The sequence below is a fragment of the Brienomyrus brachyistius genome, chromosome 6 (genome assembly GCF_023856365.1).
Source record: "Brienomyrus brachyistius isolate T26 chromosome 6, BBRACH_0.4, whole genome shotgun sequence".
Lineage (NCBI taxonomy): Eukaryota > Metazoa > Chordata > Actinopteri > Osteoglossiformes > Mormyridae > Brienomyrus > Brienomyrus brachyistius.
Genome location: NC_064538.1, coordinates 24,013,015 through 24,032,989, shown reverse-complemented (window position 1 = coordinate 24,032,989; position 19,975 = coordinate 24,013,015). Strand labels below are relative to the sequence as shown.

The following is a 19,975-nucleotide window of genomic DNA, read 5'->3' as shown; positions in this document are numbered from 1 at the left end:
GTTCTTCTTAGTAATGCTGGAAATATATGTACATATACATTTTTGGATATTACCAGACGAATAATAATGTCTGTTTCTTCTTATTATTCTTTGTTGAAATAAGTGCTGCTTGTGACCTCGTGCTTAATCTAAGTATTCCTCCGCTGGCTGCGGTTCTCCTACTGCAATCGTCTATATCACATCCGAAATACTGAAATTTAGTACTGATGAGTGAGAACGTAATGGTTATTAGCAGTTGAAAATGTATTGACGGTTATTCGGTATATAAAATACCTGCCTACAAGCGCAATCGTAAATGCGTATCCCTGTGTATCCATTCTACACTGTAATGTCCAAAACAACTGTGAGATATTTTTAGAGTTGTATGTTATTCGCAGTATTTGCGAAATCGGTGTTTTCAACAAATGTTTTCCGATCGTGGTTCGTTTGTCAGTGCTTCATTCATTTAGCTAATTTAATCAAATATGTTTCCTGTTGGGCACAAGACAATTTAATAACTTGACATTAATCTCAAACTTTCCTGGACAGAAGAAAGATGTGTCGTTTTAATCTGAACGTGTATTTAAGTAGGACTAAAATTTTACGTAACACACCACCACAAAAAGATACACTGGTTTTATTTTCAGGACCACGGAGAGCGATTCATTTTGACAATGTGATAGTAGTACGATAAACATAATAAACAATAAAAGAGGATTTTGTTTATTTGTTTTATAGATTTGAGAATACCTGTCGTCCTTCAACCGGCCCAGATAACGATCCAGTTCCTGCAAAGCAGAGATGACCTAGCTGTGTTTTATATATCAGCCAATTCTGCCCCAATAGTAATCATCCCTGATCTGGCAGCCATTATTAAAAATGTTGCAAACCCTGTTCACCTTTGAGGGCTAGATGTTTCATTGTTGATTTACTCCATTCCAGGTTCAGATATGATGTCTGAAAGATACAGCAAGAGAAAGGGCCTGTCAACACTTAATTTCAAGATCTACTTATAGTGCACAGTTGATGTAATTACTTAAAACCTGTTATGTTCATCAACTGGTAGTCAAAGCCCATGTGGAACTCTAGGCAAACTTCACATCTGGCACCCCCAACCGACCGCAACACCCCACGACTATCCAGATAAGAAGTGTGACGTGATGTCTTCAGCAGGGGGTGATCAGCACCACGTGGATAAATGACAAATAAGGGTTTCACAAAATGAAACGTCAGGTGGTGCAACCAAAATATATTTTACAATTATTTTTTTCAAAATCAAAACCTTCATGATGGTTCACAAAGTAACAATTTAAGTGTATACAATGCACCAGACATACATTCTTATTTGTTTTTCATGTTTATTAATGGTCATATTAATTGTAGTTGCACTACCTGATTTTTCAAGCTCATTTCAAATTTAACAATCAGCTAGTTGCTTGGATACCTGAACAAACGTTTGTCCTTGATATAAACTTTGAACACTCATGTATAAAGTCAATAAATCAGTAGGTCTAGAGCTATGAACATTTGTACTCTTGCACAACCTTTCTTGACACCACTGCACTTAATTATAAAAGTGATCGGCTGAAATCGAGGTTTTGCCATTTTATCATTTAATTTACGAGAACTAGTCATCTCCTGACAGCATTGCTTCTCCATAGGTAACGAAATATGTGGTGCTACCTGGATTGCCTCCCTGTCATTATATCAAAATGGTTAGCCACTCACTCTCTGGCAAGTGCCTCCCTGTCCAGCTCATTCTCAACCTCACTGGTGTTCTGGTAGGACTTCTAATGAACGAAAGCATAAAACAGCAGGGTATTTTAAAAAGATAGCGCTTCTTGAATGCATATAATTCTCTGAGATCAAATCTTTCTTAATAGCACTTAATAGTACTCCTTAGATCAATATTAAAGAAGATGAAAGTTCGGCATTATATATTAGTGAAAAAATAATAAAAAAAAAAACCGTGCGCGCGTGTGTGTGTATGTATGTATTGTATGCCCTGTCCGTCCTGGGTTAGGCTCTGTGATTTTGAACTGGATATTTGGTTATGTATGGATGACCTATTTTATTTTTAACCTTCATTCTGTTCCTCTGAATTACAGTATCCGGTTTATATGGAATTATCAACTGCATTAACTGTATGGCATATGCTATTACCTAGTAAGGAGGATCACAAAATAAGAAGACTTTACGTATGCATTGTATTGTTGAAAGAACTTAATACTATTTCAGTTGATAGACTCGCCGTTTTTCTTGCGCTCACATGACCGGTGATAAGCGGGTGACGTAATCATCGGGTTTCAAGATGGTGGTTTCCGTTGTTTCTAAGATGACCGGCACAACGGTTTTATTTGCTATTTTGTTTTCTGTATTTTCTGCAGGGAGCTGCAGCGCCCAGGTTCCTCTGGTGATGTGGTCAAGTGAAGGGTAAAACTGACTCGTCGCTAATGTTACCCACTCTCAGTTAACACATATCATTTTCAGTTTGTCTTCCTTCTTGGATTAAAGATTACACCATGTCCGCTGATTCTGGTCAGAAAGAAAATTATTAGCTGTAAAATGCTGTGAATTAGATAACACGTATGCTTGAAGACAAGAATCGTTTAGTAAATTCGATACGGGATCCTATTTATAGATGTCAGATGTCGACTAGCTTGCCTACGTGTTAGGTATGTTTTCTAAGGTCATTCAGTTTTAATTCAACGAATGGCATTTGCGTCACCATTTTTGATTTTGATTTAATTTGGTGTGTGACATACTGCCTTGTCTCGTGTTGAGCGATCAAAAATCAGGCGCTATTTGATTGATCCTGTTCACAAGGAAAAGCCTCTACTTATCTCATGGTTCTCTGCGTTGTCATTAAGCGCCGATGATTCCGTTTCGGTATGATTTGTCTCAAAATTGCGTCCAGATCTATTGGTAATTGTGGACCATGTGGGGCAAATGGGACAGAGCCGGTGGGTCTCTGCTCTGCCCCCGAGTAGTAAAGACGTTTTGCTACATTGCTATCAGTTGTGCCCAAAATGACAGGTCAACCAGATGCGAAACGCCCCCGGCTTTACTTGTCTAACTTTTCAGATCAGTGGGGGCCATCAGTATGATTGAATGCAGAAATCACCCATATCTCTGTTTTCCCTGCAGTTAGGTTGACATGTGTGATACACTGCTATTTGAGCAAATGAGAAATAAACAGAATATAAATATTTAGACATATGAATTATATAAATAGAGTTTCGAGACATAGAGTATAACACATAGGCAGAAAGAAACACAGTTAACCACACAAGTATTGGGGGAAAATAATGATATTTAAGTGGAATGTGCAATAAATTAATAGGTGTAGTTTCCCAGTTACATGTAATACTTAGAGCATTTGAGTAAAAAGACATGTATTGGTTTGTACAAAAATAGTATGAATTATTTTACAAAATAAACTTCAAACAATGTAATGGGACTTTATTAACTTCAGAAATAGAAACCTGTCTTTATATAGCCATAAATGAATGATTTAATATTTTAAATGGGCTTACATGGATTGTTGGCAAATATGTCAGTGCCAACTAAGAGAAACTAATCTTACACATTAAATAATGATGTTACAGTAGCTAGCTATTAATATTAAGTTGTCATAATTAGCAAAAGTAATCTATATAAAAGGCTAGGGGTGCAGCGACAGTATTGCCGGTATCAGGTCTGATTCCATGTTCATATGCTTGTATTCACCCTCGTGAGAATGCACAAATGCCTGTAACTTATACTATGTAATGAAATATCAGCAGTATCATTATCGAGCAAAATAAATGGAACAAAATGTCTGTGGCAACACTGACATTACTAGGTCGTCGTCGTGAGAGGACAAAACGTTTATAAACAATGCTAAGTAGAGTGCTTTGTGACAATGACTGTTGTTAAAAGCGCTATATAAATAAAATTGAATTGAATCGCTATTTTTAAGCATCAGAAAGGCATGTGGCAGGAGCACCTTTCCCCTTTGTCTTGGAAGATGAAGTACAGGCATACCACTTGTCAAGTTTCCAAGCTTTTTTTAAATTAAAATCAAATAACCCTTTATGAACTTCTGCTCCATCAGTAAATCCAGTCTTCTTTTCTTGTGATGGATTTCTAGGTACTCTTTGCCACAGCAGGTTGCACCACTAGCCGGACACATTGTATCAGGTTCCCAGCTGGCTTCCTACCTGAAAACTGCACTCACTTCTGGCCCTCAGAATGTTCTCCTGTTCCTCCAGGACAAGGTCTGTGCTTTTTATTTTTGTTCTCTATACAGACGATGAAGAATTCCTACATTGGCTAATAGTGTTATCCAGTGCTACAATTTCACCATGTGCAGTTATAGTAGTTCAGAAACTAGCTTAATTTGTAATCAGAGAAGAGTGAATGGGTTAAGGAGAAGTCTGCTGCAGGGTTCATTGCCTGTGATAACCTTTGTGTGGCTTTGAAGATGCTCTGAGCAAAAAATTGTGAGCCATGAAAACTTGTTTTTTTGGTATTATAAAACATTTCAAAATGGCCTAAAATTTTGTCACAGGGTACAATAGATTTGTATTGAATCATAATTTTTCAAAAAGACCAAACAGTTCAAAAGTTATGAGCAGAAATATAAGTACAGGTGTGATCTGTTGGTGGCACTAGCAGGCTTGTGATTCTAAAATTGTTGCACTTATAGACATTACTCTGCTGTCTCTGTGTGCCAATTTTAATAAAAAAGCATGCGTAGCGTTTGGGGACCTGCCACAGACACCCCAGCCAGAATAATAATAATAATTATAATAATAATAAGAGAAAGTTAAAATCACAGTAGGTGCCTTGCATCTTTACCCCCTAAATACAAACCGTTTACGATTGAAGCTGTGCTCAAATGCAATCACAAGATGCAATTTTTTTTTGTAATGTGTGTTTCCACATTGTGGAGTCAAAGATATGCTTAACACCTTTGACTGTCAATATGTCCCGAGCAGAACGTGCTATGCAAAAACTGCTATTCAGACGTACCGCAACAAAGTTTCTTTGGAAGTTGAAGCAGCTATTAGAAAAGCAAGTGATATTTTTCTAAGAACGGATGTATGATCACCATGAATTGAGAACAGTGGGGGTAGAACACCTTTTTTACAGTAAGCGTTACTGTACTTTTGCAAAGAAAATAATGTGGCATGCTATCAAATCGCCACTTATTATTTGACATAGCAGGGTGCAGAAGCCCTTTGGTAGATTCTCCCACTTGAGTGGGGGCTGGTTGATCCCCTTCAGTTTTGCACTGTGACTTTTTGTGATTGACTGGGAATGTCTTAAAGATTGACTGGTTAACTGTCTTACACATCCATCACAGCTCGTTTCATAAACTCCAATCTACATGAATCTGCTGGTCGCCCTTATTGATGAACTTGACAAACCAGTTTCCTTTTATTTTTCTTGGAACCACAAAGCTGAGCATGGATGACTTCACTTTGTATGGAGGAGTTTTTGGGAACAAGCAAGATAGTGCTTTCCCCACCCTGGAGGTAGGATTGCACCCACCCATTCCTGTAAATCTAGAATATGTTTGATCTATTTATTTATTTAGTTCATTTTTTCCCCTACAAATACTTGATTGACCATTTTCCAAAAAAAAGAAAAAAAAAATATTGGAGCCGCAAGTTCAAGTTCAAGGGCGGTTGCCTTAAAGTTACCTGAGTACTGTATATGTCCAGGTCTTCTGTCTGCTTGTTCCAGTTAGATCAGGGTGGTACAATCCAATGTTGCTTTGCAAACCTGGTGTAAAAGTAAGATGGTCCAAATTCAACTTTTCAAACAACTGGGCCCAACATTTCAAACTACTAGAATAGCATTGCTTCTAAAAATACTGTGGGTAATGTCTGGACAGTATGAAATTTTGCAAAATAGTGTTCATTCTGACTCTACTGGTGTTGTCTATCCTTCCAGGCAGAGCTGAGATCTTCTGCCTCTCCTCTGGTCCTCCCAGCCCTGTCATGGCCTGATTCTGGTGCCATCCCACGGATACTGCAGGAGCAGTTGGGCACCTCCCCACTCTACCTGGACCCAGAGACCTTGTCACAGTTGCGCCTCAATGCCTCTGGCTCTTCTCTGCTGATCTTCCGTCTGCCCTACAGCACAGAGTAATGTCTCGTGTCTTCATGTGCTTTTTCGTATTCTTAAACCACCTTTTTGTTTGCAGTGTGCAGTTAGGGAAAAGCGTGCAATTAGTGAGTTTTTTTTCAGACAAACTATGGTCCAAAATAGACTTCACTTGGCTGAGAGCTGTACATGTGGAGTTTCTCCCAGTTGGAAAGAAGGTTAACTCTAAGCGACTGCAAGTTACAGATTAGAAAATTCTTACTGTTGTCTGTGTATGTGCCCAACTTTCTTAGAGAATGTGGGTGAGGTGCTTGAAAAGGTACCACCTGATGACTCTGGGCTCTTTTTGCGAGTGCTCTTCAGTGTTCATTTGCTACCATAAAACACAAAGTATTCACACACTCCAGCTTTTGGCTTTGCAGGCACATTTTATATAGGTAAGAATGCAAAATAACTGATAAAAAGGCTGTAGTAGTACATGAAAAATGTCTAGAGTTTATGAAAGTATTGCTTGTTGTTGGAATGAGGTACATGACACATTGTTACGTGGAAGTTGAGTAAGGTATCTGTGAACTGGCAGTCAAGGACAGCTCCCAGATAATCTTTTACAGACTCCTCCCACAGGGCAGGGGCCTGGTTGAACAGCTAGGACATGCTGGAGATTTTACATCTCCCACCTGCATTGGGAATTACTATGGATCCCCTGGAATGAGGTGTACGGCTGCAGAAAAAGCGTTGTTGTCTGACTTGCTCAGCGTACTGCCACTGCAGCTCTTACCAGGATAAGCAGTGGGAAAATGACTATGATAATAATGTCCAACAGCTCTCTGTATACTTAAACTCTCAGTAGGTACTGGGGAAATTACAACAACATCAATACTAGAAAGCAGTATCAGCAAGGCTTATCAACTAGTTTAACAGTAACTATGTAAGTCCACCATGCAATTCAAATTGTTGATGCTGGTCCAATAAAAGTAGTAACATTTTGAGCTCATCTTATCATGGTCCTTTGCAGTGCTGACATGATCTCCCCCAAAGCTGTTCTCACTGGAAATGGTGAGTGAAAAGTCATTTTTGTTGGTCATCAGCTTATTATACAGTATGTTGTCTTGCAGTTTAAGGCAAATATATAAATCAAATCTTAAGTTCCTAAAGCTGAAAACCTGCCCCAATTATGCTACATAATTACAGAATCAACTTAAGATGTAATGAATTGACTTCTGTTTTTTTTTCTAGAATTAAGAGTTGTAAAGATTGTCACTATAAATATAAATATGAGCATTTCAAGAGTAGAATCTGATTAATCCACTCTCTCCAGATGACATGATTCGCCAGGTGCTGAACATTATTAAGGGCCAGGCCATTCCCTACACTGCTATTTACACGGCTGTCAGACCATCACGGGTAAGACATTCTTCAGTTTGGTTGTGTATAGTTGTCCTTATTCAGCTTGCTGGTTGAGGTGTCCAGCTACTTTGATGTGTGTTCATGTTTGTCTGTGTTACTGTGCCATAGAGATGTGCAATATGACCAAAATCTCATATCTTAACATAGGTCACTTCATATCCCAATGACGATACATTTCATGATATAGTACATCTGTAAATTCACTGAATAGATAGTTTATGTAAAGTTTGTTTGTTTTGGGGACCAGTTGGCATTATAATTTGCAGTTTTCTTGTCTATGTGAGACTTTTCATACATTAACCCCTCTCATGTGACAGAAGTAGCCCCTCTTTTATATACAAGGTCCTCATTCTGTCTTTTATTTACTCTCCTCCATGATTGTTTTTGGTGCCTATCTGTACCACTTGCCCAATTTGTACCTCGCATGCCTGTACATTTTACACTTTGACGACCCAACTCAATTAATATCTCTTTTCACATCGGGTTCATTTTGCCAACAGCAAACAGCAATCTCCACCCGCCTAGAATGAGATATTCAGTCAGATATTCTGATTTTTTGATTCCTTACGTTCCCCGTCTGTTTAATAAAAGTTCTGCATAATACCTGCACTTGTATCTGACAGACGGATCAGGCAGTGCCAGTAAATGTAATGCGGTAAACACACATGCGAACAAATGTTGCAGCTGTGAAGTTGTTTGGGTTACAAATTGGGCAGATTGTGCTTATTGTTTATTGACAGCCTTAATGCAAATTTCCTGCCTGCATCTATGCTGTGTAATACAAAGTGTTACAGCGAATTACTTAAAATATCGCTGTAAAGAGTCTGATTTGCAATACAACAAAATATATGATAGAATATAATATCAAACAGTAGACGTTTTTCTGTCGTCACACAATTTCTATAGTCATCTCGCAAAGCTGTATTATATCACATGTTCTCATGGTGATTGGCAAAAACATTACAACACATGGGTGCCCTGCGATGGGATGGTGGCCCATCCTGAGTTGTTCCCTTCCTTGTGCCTGTAGCCCCTGGAATAGGCTCCGCCCCCCCCCCCCCCCCCCCCACGACGATGAATAGGACAAGCTGTTACAAGAAATAGATGGATGTATGGGTTATTACACATGGGTATAACGTGCATTGCCCCCTCCCCAGGTGATCCAGGAGGTGTCCCTGGAGAGCCTCCCAGTTGCCCGAACCCTGCTGCAGGCCCCAGCCAGCGAGCCTTACCCTCCCCTGGAGTTCAGGAGTGGAGTGTCTACATGCATCCTCTTCTGGGCTGAGAACCTGACTGTCAGTCACTTCCAGGGCCAGTGGAGGCGCCATGGCCTGAGCTCACAGACCTTTGGCTCCTCTGCCTCTGTCTCACTGACAGGTTCCACCTGCAACCAAACCCACTCACGGTAAGAGTACTGGAAGGCTTGTACTCCATAATGATTTCTTATAATCAGAGCTAAAGCAACCACAGAACATTCATAAGCAGCATGTACTGTAAATATACGTAACCCTCCTAACATATTTTCAAAAGCTGTACTATACATTAATAACAAACATTATATGATGATAAACACTATAATCGTATAATCATATAATGTTTATTAATGTATATTAAAGCTGTTGATGATATGGTATATTGACATACATTGTGTGGCTTCAGCGGTTCATTGGCTCAATTATTTTTATTATTATTGTATAATTATATATATATAATTGTGTGTGTGTGTGATATGTACTCTGCACTCCACCACTGCAGTACGAACGAGCAGCAATGATTTTGTGCTTAAAATTTACCAGTCCACATTAAAGTGTGCAAACTCATGGACTTCATAAATATGTTATGTCTATGTTCTCAGTAACAAAAATCCTCTGGGAGTTTGTTTAATTTATTTAATAACAGCTAAACACACATTAGAAGGAAGTCATAATTTGCTTTGTTCTTAGAAAAATCTTTAACGTCTAATCATTCACTTTTCCCCCTCTTAGGCTTGTTCTAAATTATCAGAACATTCTTAATTTCCGGACCTTCAGACTCATGTGAGTACCTTCCACATGAAATTGTTCTTCAGTTCCACCTCAGTCTTTTGACAGGCATCAGATTGCATGTGTCTCAGCTGTCATATTTAGTGTTTATCAGATCTGGCCGTCTTGCTGATTTCCGTTTTCTTTTAAATGTCCCCATTCCACCAACCATCTGCAGCTTCTCCATGAGCCGACGCTTCTACCAAGTTTCAGGACGCCACTGGTTTACACTGGACCAAGTACAGCTGGAGTACGATGGTCAGAAGGCGACCTTCAACAGCAGTCGTAACATCTATGCCCCTTCAGAGTATTCCTACCGCTGCAAGTCGGTCACCAGCTTCCGAGACCCACTACTGGTGCCACGTACAGCCAACGACAATGCCACCCAGTGGAGGCTCTCATTCGATGACTTCCAGGTACAAGTGATAACTTGCGTGAGACTTGTGATCAGCCTAAATATTGTAAGAGATGGATAACCTGATTTGTTTAATTAAACAGTTATGATCATTGGAATTTTAATTCCAATTTAAAAGGAAATTTAAATGGAATTTAATATCAGTTCTGTTTTTTCATATTTCCTCTGTTGCAGTTAAGAAATATTTGGAAAACACTGAAACATATTGGGGAATATTCTCTTGTAGATTTAGAAAGGCATAATATACCATTCAGAACCTAAAATTTTATGACCTACACCCACAGATAAAGTATTGAATTAATCCATAGATCTGTAGGAGGTCACTATCATTCTCTCTCACACTCACTCACACTCTCTGTGTCTGTATTTTTCAGATCCAGGGCTTCAATGTGACTGGCTCAGATTTCTCTTATGCCAGTGATTGCGCCAGCTTCTTCACACCTGGTGTTTGGATGGGTCTGCTGACCTCGCTCCTCATGCTTCTCGTGCTTACCTATGGCCTTCACATGATCATACAGCTACGCACCATGGACCGCTTCGATGACCCCAAGGGCCCTGCAATTGCCGTGCCCCAGAATGAGTGACACCCTCCACCGATAAAGCCGTCTGTCATCAAACCGAAAGAGAATTGCGCATCATACTTCTTCCTGTCTTCAGTTATGTTGTCTTTTCCTGTCACTGTTCTTTCTCTACCCTGAAGGGTCCAAAATACATCACCCATTCCTGTTTTTAATTGACGTCCTACCTGGATTTAAGCTATGGAATACAAATACTGTACCATGTATGATGATGACCTAGTAGTTCTACTGCACTAAATAGCTCAGGGACTCATTAGTCTTCGTGAGTCCTATGGAAACTGTCTAGTCACTTATGTGGGATCTCTCTTTTCCCTATTGGTTGAATTTCTCACAAAAGCTTTTCCAGCTGAGCCAATCTGGATTTTCCATAAAACGTCACCTTGATTGGCTGTTGGGGAAAGTATTACCTACTATAGAACTAAACAAATTAGTTTATATTTCATAGGTGCATGTTTTAACATACTGTTCTGTCTTGAGTGAAAAATCTCACACAGCAATCAACCTTGTGGCAGAATTTTTGTTTGTTAGTAGTACAAATTATGAATGCTGTTACAAGAACTTTAATATGTTATACTTACATTTAAGCAGCTTTGCACTGGACTCAAAATTTTGACATCCTGTGTGCTGAAGCAGTATGAGAATTTGTCCACTTCTCTAATCTTATTGTGTGTGGTTTACAAAGCTTTGTGTATCTGTGGCTTAAAGTGAAGATTCTGTACAGTATATGATTGTTCAGCTACATTCTGGTGGTACTGAGAGTTGTATGTAAAGATGAATACTTCGATCCATGTTTCTGTATGGTAAAATATTTGTTTTTCCCTTTTGACTTGAAGCTGCCGAGGGAGCACCCTATGAGAATGAAACTTTGGCTTATGGAGTTTTATTTGTGTGCAATGATGTATTTATATATTTGTTGTGAAATGTCAATAAAGGTGATAGTATTCTGTAAACCTTACCATGCTAACACAGAGCAGTGAGCGTCAAACTCAGCATCCCCTGCCTGTAGCAACGCAGCCCTGTATTAATTTAAGTCGCATAACTAGTGATGTTGCACTGACCTGTTCACCACTTGACATTCCTTGGACTACTTTTGTTAGATATAGACCACTGCATACCTGGAACACCCCACAAAACCTACCATTTTGCACATGCTGTGACCCAGTTTTCTAACTATCACAATTCGACCCCTGAGATTCACTTACCACTTACTGGTAAATCTCCATAAACTCCAGATAGTCCCGAACTCTGCCACCTGCCTCCTCACCCACACTACTACCAATGCATCACTCCCATACTTCGGAGCCTGCACTGGCTCCCTATTAAACAAGGTATCCATTTTAAAATACATCTCCTGACATTCAATGCTCTTAACATCCAAGCCCCATTGTATCTTTCTGAACTGCGTCTCCCCTACTAGTCGCTCCACACTTAGATCCTCCTCTTCTGGCTCTCTCCTCATGCCCTCTTCCAAACGCCATTGCTATGGTGACTATGCATTTTCCCATTTTACTCCCCAACTTAGAACCTCCTTCCTACTGCCATTCGTCAATCAAGCTTAGTCTCCTTTTGCTTGCTCAAGTGTATAACCTTCCCTATCCATGTTTTGTCATTTTCTTATCTTACTTTATTCTATGTGTCTTTGAGATCTTGAAAAGCGCTATATAAATAAAACTATTATTATTATTAGTAGTAGTAGTACAAACCTGCCACTTACACTCCTTGTCCCAGCAAGCGCATAATTATATATTTGCCAGTAACATAAGCACTGATATATTAAAAACTCACGCAAGATTAAGAATTTAATGATGATTCAATAATTTTTTTCATATGTTTGCTATGGTAGTTCAATTCCTGGTGTATTACATTTCTCTGATGTGGTCAGATACTCACGCATCCATGAGTCTAACTAAACATTTACCAAAAAAATCGCTAGAAATTGGCAATATTTTACAGTTCACTGCTTCATATCATTCATCACTTCTGGCTGATGGGAGATAATGAGGCTTGGAAATGCACACTGTGCATATGACTGGTCAGTCACATGTCAAAAACTTACAGTTAGGTGAGTTTGTGTCTCTAAACCCCCCTATGACTTAGGTGTGCTTGTTTATCCTGACAGACTGGTATCATTTCCAGAGTGTTTCCTGCTTTTTGCGCTGTACTACCAGATAGGACCCAGGTTAACCCTGATACTGCACTAGGTAAGCGATTAAGGATGGAAGGAAGTACACATCATGCTTTTCTAAACATCCCTACAACATTTATACTGAGACAGCCAACCAAGCTACTTTCTCCTCAAACCCTGTCAAAGATACTAATTTTAAGATTTATAATTCAGACAGCTTTATTGGCATGACATTTCTTGACACAGTGCCCAGGGGGCTCTAGGGTCTAAGCAGCATGGAGGGATTTCCAGCGATCCAGGGGTCCCTTATTGGGGATGTACTTCACTCCACAGCCATCTGGGATCAGTCGTTTTTCTTGCATCATTTCATCAAAGTCGCATGCGTTGAATTTGGTAAAGCCATACTTCTTAGAGATATGGATCTTGGTAAGACAAGAAAAGGACGTATGAGTGGATATTGGAAATCAGTGGTAATGAGATAAATTAACTCGTTCATTCACTCAAATCGCACAAACAGTAATTTTACCACGCACAGGTAATCTTTGTTTTCATCTCTTCTGAGGATACATATAGTTGTCCCAGAGCCACTTTAAAATAATCATCACTGCCAAACTGAACCCATACATAATTTGAGACGCATGGCATCAGCCAAGCAACTCTCACCCACCACTTACTATTAAAACACAGCTAAACTAATGAACACCTGTGTGTTTGGGTGAACTGTACCTTCTGGCGGCCCGGGAACTTGAACTTGGCTCTGCGCAGAGCTTCGATGATATGCTCCTTGTTCTGGGCCTTGGTGCGCACAGACATGATGACCTGGCCAATGTGGACACGGGCCACCGTGCCCTGAGGCTTCCCAAAGGCCCCACGCATTCCAGTCTGGAGTCTGTAGTGAGAAGCGATGGTCAGACCAAGGTCCAAGCAGGAATGCAATTCTGCCAAGGCAACTACATTTCTAACTACCTGAGAAAAAAAGATTTCTCACACCATACTTTCATAAATAATTATTATATTGAAAGCAATTGTATTTATTAAAACCATCCCTGCTTGCCTTTCCATGATTTAGATGTGAATAAACACCAGATGTATTTCATGGACCTTGATAGTTGAAGGCATCATTGACTAAGAAATATTTATGCTTTTATGTTTGATGTTTTTTGTTTATTTATCCACGCATTAGACAAAGACTTTAAGAATATCTTCCCATTAAAAGAAACAAAGAATCCCAAAATGCAGGCCATTGGTGCTCATGGCTTTCTTAAGTGCCTTAGGTTTTCCACCAAAAGGTTCATTACTTGAAACCTCATTGAATATAAAACACTAATGACACCTACTGGTGAATATACACAACACTATTTACGGATCTGGAAAAAACCACAGCAAAAATTTCCGTTTCACTCATTTCTCATTTTTTGGTTATGCGGCACAATACACATTTTTTGCAAACTCCAGCCTGGCTCTTCCCTGTTTCTCTTTGATGACAGGGTTTTTCTCGCTTTACGGGACTTCAGTGAGCAAGAAAGCAGTGGAACTGGACTGAACTTTTCTCTCCTCGGACCACTCTTAGTAGGTACTCACCGTGACTGAGTGTATGCACCCCACAAGCCATGCCATTTTGGAGATGCTCTCACACAGTCATCTAACCATAATGATTTGGCTCAAGTCAAAGTCACTCAGATATTTATCCTTGCCCATTTCTTCTGCATTAAAAATTTCAACTACAAGTACTGACTGCCACCTTGCCAATTAATATATCTCAGACCTTCAAACATTTTTTCATTCGTGAGTCAACATTATTTGCTTCACATGGGGGTGGTCATGATGTTTTTGCTCAGCGGTATATATTGTGTTGACTGGAATAGTTCAACAGGAAGTCCCTGTGGGAAGCGAGGCTTCATTTGTCACCAACCAAATGATTCTCTGAGAATGTTACAAGCCTTGAAGCAAGGCTTCAGCGGAAGCTACCCTTTACACTCGATACACGCCTCGGATTCAAATGTGACTTCGCTAGTACACAAACCACAGTGCTAAAAGGGGGCGTCTTTCACTCTCACCTGTCAGCCCCAGCACAAGACAACATTTTGTTGATGCGGATGACATGGAAAGGGTGCAGGCGGACACGGATGTGGAAGCCATCCTTCCCGCAAGTTTTCACCATATACTTATTGGCGCAGATGCGTGCAGCCTCCAGTGCTGTTTGGAGTCAGACAGAAAAACTATGCATGGTTACAGGCCAAAAGGCAGCGTTTCTTTCAGCTAGCAACTACTAAATGTACAATCACAGACAGCAACACAGAAAGCCATAAACAGCAGGATGCAGGAGGACTGCGAGACTGAAGTATGCCTAACACTTTTCCACAAAGATAAATTAAAACACTTGCAACTGTAAGAGCCTAAAAAATCAAGATTTAAAATGCATTGCAAGCGGCTGTGACAACTCACAAGGACTCCATCTTAAGCTTGGATAACTGGGAAGTTGTCCAGTTTTTGATCATTTCATAGCTACCACAAAGCTAATTAAAAAAAGGCATGTTTACTGATAAACATGTATATGTATAGCTCACCCTCTGAGGAAAGCTGCTCATACTCATCGGACACCATGTGACCACATAGTGGGAACTCATCCACCTTTGCCTTCTTCCTGCCCAGATCAAAGATTCTGATTTTGGGGTCTGAGTGGATAGAGAAAAAAAAACTTCATTCTTAAAAATTAAAAAACCCGACAGCCCGTAATGATTTGTAATGCACCAAACTGGAAATCCAATAATGTGAATGTAGACAACCTAGTCAACTTGGATATTTACCTACATTTAGATACATAACATTAAAATACATAATATAAACAACCTTTTCTGGACTCCAGACATGTAATATCCTGTAATTTAGAATTAAAAGCCTTGGAATCAGGATGCCTTGCTGTTTACTTCACAAAATTATCAACTTTGTAATTGAATATGATAGGCATTACTATTGATCATATTCAATTACAATATTATGGTTATAGAAAAATTACTGCAAATTATAAGTAGTGAAAATGAAGAGCATCAAAAGACCTACCGGGCACACCCCGACAGAAGCGAGACTTGGGGTACGGCTTATTCTTACAGTATCTGTAACTAAATTGAACATACATTAATGATAAACATTAAATAGTAAAAGTACAAGTACAAAATATGAAGAATACTCCAAGCTAGCCACCCGATATTATGTAGCTTTGAAGAAGTCTGGTTTACTATAACAGAACATCACTAAGCTTAATTTCATATCAACACACTATCCCTTCTAGTACTGAACGAGTATTCTATGTACACCCTGGAATGGTCGATTAAATGTGCTTCAAAAAATAGTGGAGGTACTTTCATTATCAAAAGCAGTCAAAAGCCTAGGATGTAGATGCAACTACCATTTAAAACGGCATCGTATGTAACTAGAAGCCACGTTAAATACCAAAGGTGGTATTCCGAGAGTAGTTTACTAGTTACTTATAAAGTTGTGAAAGCATGGTTTAAAATATTAACTAGCTAAGCAACAAAAACCTTAGACACCTTAGTGGGAAGTGTTGTACGAGAAGTTGCACATGGTCTTTCAGAGCCCTCCAAACCAAATCACTGAAATAACTTACCAGCGGGCGGGTCGTCGGCCCATGGCTAGAATCTACAATTATAATCAAACATAATTCATTAATACGCACATTACATTGGAAGAGAAATAATAAAATACGTTAATTACAACATCTTTACCACGGACGTCCCCACAAGAAACTCACCTAGTGTCAAAAAGACAAAGTACAACTATTTCCGGGTAAACGGCCACTTTCCTTCAATTCCACTTAATTTGTAATTGAGCTCTTAAGTTATTAAACACTAAAAATAGCATGCAATTAAAATCAGTTTTGATAACGTTTTAATTTTAATATAATTTTTGTTTAATCACAAAGAGACGTTTTTGGTCGTCTTCAGATGTTATTAAATAAGCCAATCAGAGACAACAGAGGGCGTAGTGCCGAGCAGGGATTCTGGGTAATGGAGTTTATCGTTAGAGATGGAAACTTGGCTGCAGGACGTGCACTTCCCCTTGTGGCGGAGCGTGCACGTGACGTCAGAGGAAGAGCGTACAAGTGGACGAGAGTGTGCGTAATGTACCCAGGCCGTCTTGGCTGAGTCGGATTCGTATGAGTTCGGTCAGATGAGAATTCTTTCGGAATGTCTCATGTAGATTCGTTCCTTTGGTCATGACAATTTGATATATTCAGTGCGTGGCGCCTGTTTTACCTATTTTTTATTATTTTCATTTGTTAGCATGATGCAATGTGGACAGGTATATAATCCATCCATCCATCCATTTTCCAAACCGCTTATCCTATTGGGTGGCGGGGGGTCCGGAGCCTATCCCGGAAGCAATGGGCACGAGGCAGGGAACAACCCAGGATGGGGGGCCAGCCCATCGCAGGGCACACTCACACACCATTCACTCACACAGGTATATAATGTGTTAAAAAATGTTCCAGTTGATCAATATCCATATCAGTGTCGGTGTGTTAAAGTTCTTGCTTTTATGTAATAGAAAATCTTGGTCGTAGTGCAAAAGAGTAGTAAATGGAATTTAAATACTTAAGCATATAACAAATAATAGGCGCAGCCAGGGCGATGAGTGTGTCCGGTTCGGTGACCTCAGGATTAGGTCTCTGCTTTTTGCAGATGATGTGGTTCTGTTGGCCTCATCGGACCGTGACCTTCAGCTCTCACTGGAGCAGTTCGCAGCCGAGTGTGAAGCGGCTGGGATGAGAATCAGCACCTCTAAATCCGAGACCATGGTTCTCAGCCGGAAAAGGGTAGAGTGCTCTCTCCGGGTTGGGGATGGGGTCCTCCCCCAAATGGAGGAGTTTAAGTATCTTGGGATCTTGTTCACGAGTGGGGGAACGATGGAGCGGGAGGTCGACAGGTGGATCGGTGCGGCGTCAGCAGTCATGCGGGCGCTGCATCGGTCTGTCATGGTGAAGAGAGAGCTGAGCCAAAAGGCAAAGCTCTTGATTTACCAGTCGATCTACGTTCCTACCCTCACATATGGTCATGAGCTATGGGTAGTGACCGAAAGAACGAGATCGCAGGTGCAAGCAGCCGAAATGAGTTTCCTCCGCAGGGTGGCTGGGCTCTCCCTTAGAGATAGGGTGAGGAGTTCAGTCATTCGGGAGAGACTCAGAGTAGAGTCGCTGCTCCTCCGCATCAAGAGGAGCCAGATGAGGTGGCTCGGGCATCTGATTAGGATGCCTCCAGGACGCCTCCCTGGGGAGGTGTTCCGGGCATGTCCCACTGGGAGGAGACCCCGGGGAAGACCCAGGACACGCTGGAGAGACTATGTCTCCCGGCTGGCCTGGGAACGCCTTGGGATCCCCCCAGAGGAGCTGGATGAAGTGGCCGGGGAGAGGGAAGTCTGGGCTTCCCTGCTGAGACTGCTGCCCCCGCGACCCGACCCCGGATTAAGCGGAAGATGATGGATGGATGGATGGATGGATAACAAATAATATTAATTTCATTTTAAACATGGACATTAATCATACACAAAGGAATACAATTAACCACGTTATTGGTGGGGAAAGATTCTGCAAATTGTCATGTGCAATAAATGAATAAGTATGTCCCAGCATGCCCCGCGCGCAGTTGTAATTAGCCCTTGTTATGTTGTTGTTAATGTTAATGTTAATGACTACGTTTCCTTATTATTGCGCTTGTCTTGTGTGTATTTATTTTACGTAAATCTCCCACCGTGTTTGCATCTTACAGTTCGGCGTCTAACAACCTTGTGTTTATTTTGTATCATTGGTTCGTTGGGTGCCTGATATAATCCTTCTCAGGACTGCTAATAAAGAGCTTCTTCTCCCCAGCAAAAGTGTCCGTGTCACTCTCTTCGGTCCATCCGACGCCACAGTATTCTCAGACCTATATATTACAACAAGGTCTCACAGCATTTAGGTAAAACACTTTTATTAACTTTTACATTTCCAAGTAATCCATCCAGTCATTCTAGAAATTGTACAAGTTGGTGCGTGTGGGACAACTATGGTTTTGATGGACAAACAGAATGAGGAATTCAAGGAATACAGTGCTGTTGTTTCCAACAGTAACACATCTAGTTTTTTATTATTATTATTATTATTATTATCTGTATATGTGCATTTATTCCCATAATTCTACAATATTACATTTTTCAGGATATTCTCTTTGTTAACTATGTACTTTTTGTATTTGTTAGCACCACATTTACTTATTTGCACTATGCATACTGTATTTCTACTTGTCTGTTGTGCACTATATATATGCTTATCTGTGCACTACGTTCTTGCTGCTGTATGTACCAGAATTTCCCCCTGAGATCATTCATCCATCCATTTTCCAAACCGCTTATCCTACTGGGTTATTTATTCCAGACTCAAGTAACCTACACATTTAAGGGGACTCAGAAGGAAGGGGGGCATATTTGTTGTCATGGGGGTATCCCCCCTCCCCTGGGTCCTCAAGAACCACCACAGTGGGCTAAACATAGGGATGGGAAACAGGAGCCAATGTGCATGCTGACCCATTTCCATCACTACAGTAAAGTACCTCAGTCTAAAAAGCGGGAAGACTGAAAACAGATTTTCTGAACATCCATCCATTTTCCAAACCGCTTATCCTACTGGGTTGTGGGGGGACCGGAGCCTATCCTGGAAGCAATGGGCACGAGGCAGGGAACAACCCAGGATGGAGGGCCAGCCCATCGCAGGGCACACTCACACCTACAGGCAATTTAGCAACACTAATTAGCCTCAGCATGTTTTTGGACTGTGGGGGGAAACAGGAGTACCCGGAGAAAACCCCACGACAACATGGGGAGAACATGCAAACTCCACACACATGTGACCCAGGCAGAGACTCGAACCTGGATCCCAGAGGTGTGAGGCAAGAGTGCTAACCACTGCACCACCATGCCACCCCCATTTCCTGAACGTATTGTTAAAAAATCTTTAAAATCAGACTACATGTTTAAGAAACAGTCGCTGTTATGTATGACTATCATCACTTGTAATTGTTGTGGTACATTTTTTTATTAATTTGATAGATTAACATTTTAGGGATTACTAATGGCATCCAATTCCAAAGAAACATTACAATTTAGACAGAATTTTCCATAGTTGCATTTTCTAATATATTTTAACGTATAAAAATATATAAGGAATGTATGGGAGTGTGATCAATAAGGGCAATTTCTATGAAAAACTATGTGGTTTGCTCCAGGTCACAGTATTTGTATGATAATGTGATGTTGCAGTGTTTTTGTAGGGTCTAAAAAAAACTAAATTAAATCAAGAAAATGT

General features: G+C 40.3%; 2 protein-coding genes across 3 annotated transcripts; one reads left to right on the top strand and one right to left on the bottom strand.

The window, feature by feature from the left end:
• Nucleotides 1-2,266: 2,266 nt before the first annotated feature.
• On the top strand, nt 2,267-11,451 carry LOC125744994 (V-type proton ATPase subunit S1-like). Of its 2 annotated transcripts, XM_049017364.1 has the most exons (11): nt 2,267-2,412; nt 4,112-4,238; nt 5,427-5,501; nt 5,923-6,116; nt 6,923-7,003; nt 7,091-7,131; nt 7,394-7,479; nt 8,640-8,887; nt 9,468-9,518; nt 9,682-9,919; nt 10,293-11,451. In XM_049017364.1, the coding sequence occupies exons 1-11, from the start codon at nt 2,291-2,293 to the stop codon at nt 10,500-10,502; spliced, it is 1,473 nt and encodes a 490-aa protein (XP_048873321.1). In that variant the 5' UTR covers nt 2,267-2,290; the 3' UTR covers nt 10,503-11,451. The 2 variants fall into 2 exon arrangements, with proteins under 2 accessions (XP_048873321.1, XP_048873322.1); XM_049017365.1 differs by lacking the exon at nt 6,923-7,003.
• A 1,371-nt stretch (nt 11,452-12,822) lies between these two features.
• Nucleotides 12,823-16,578, bottom strand: LOC125744995 (60S ribosomal protein L10-like). Its single transcript, XM_049017366.1, has 7 exons — nt 16,391-16,578; nt 16,247-16,278; nt 15,682-15,740; nt 15,189-15,296; nt 14,679-14,817; nt 13,348-13,510; nt 12,823-13,043 (listed from the first exon to the last, which is right to left on the bottom strand). Exons 2-7 carry the CDS (start codon nt 16,267-16,269, stop codon nt 12,888-12,890), a joined length of 648 nt encoding a protein of 215 aa, XP_048873323.1. The 5' UTR covers nt 16,270-16,278; nt 16,391-16,578; the 3' UTR covers nt 12,823-12,887.
• Between the last annotated feature and the right edge of the window lie 3,397 nt (nt 16,579-19,975).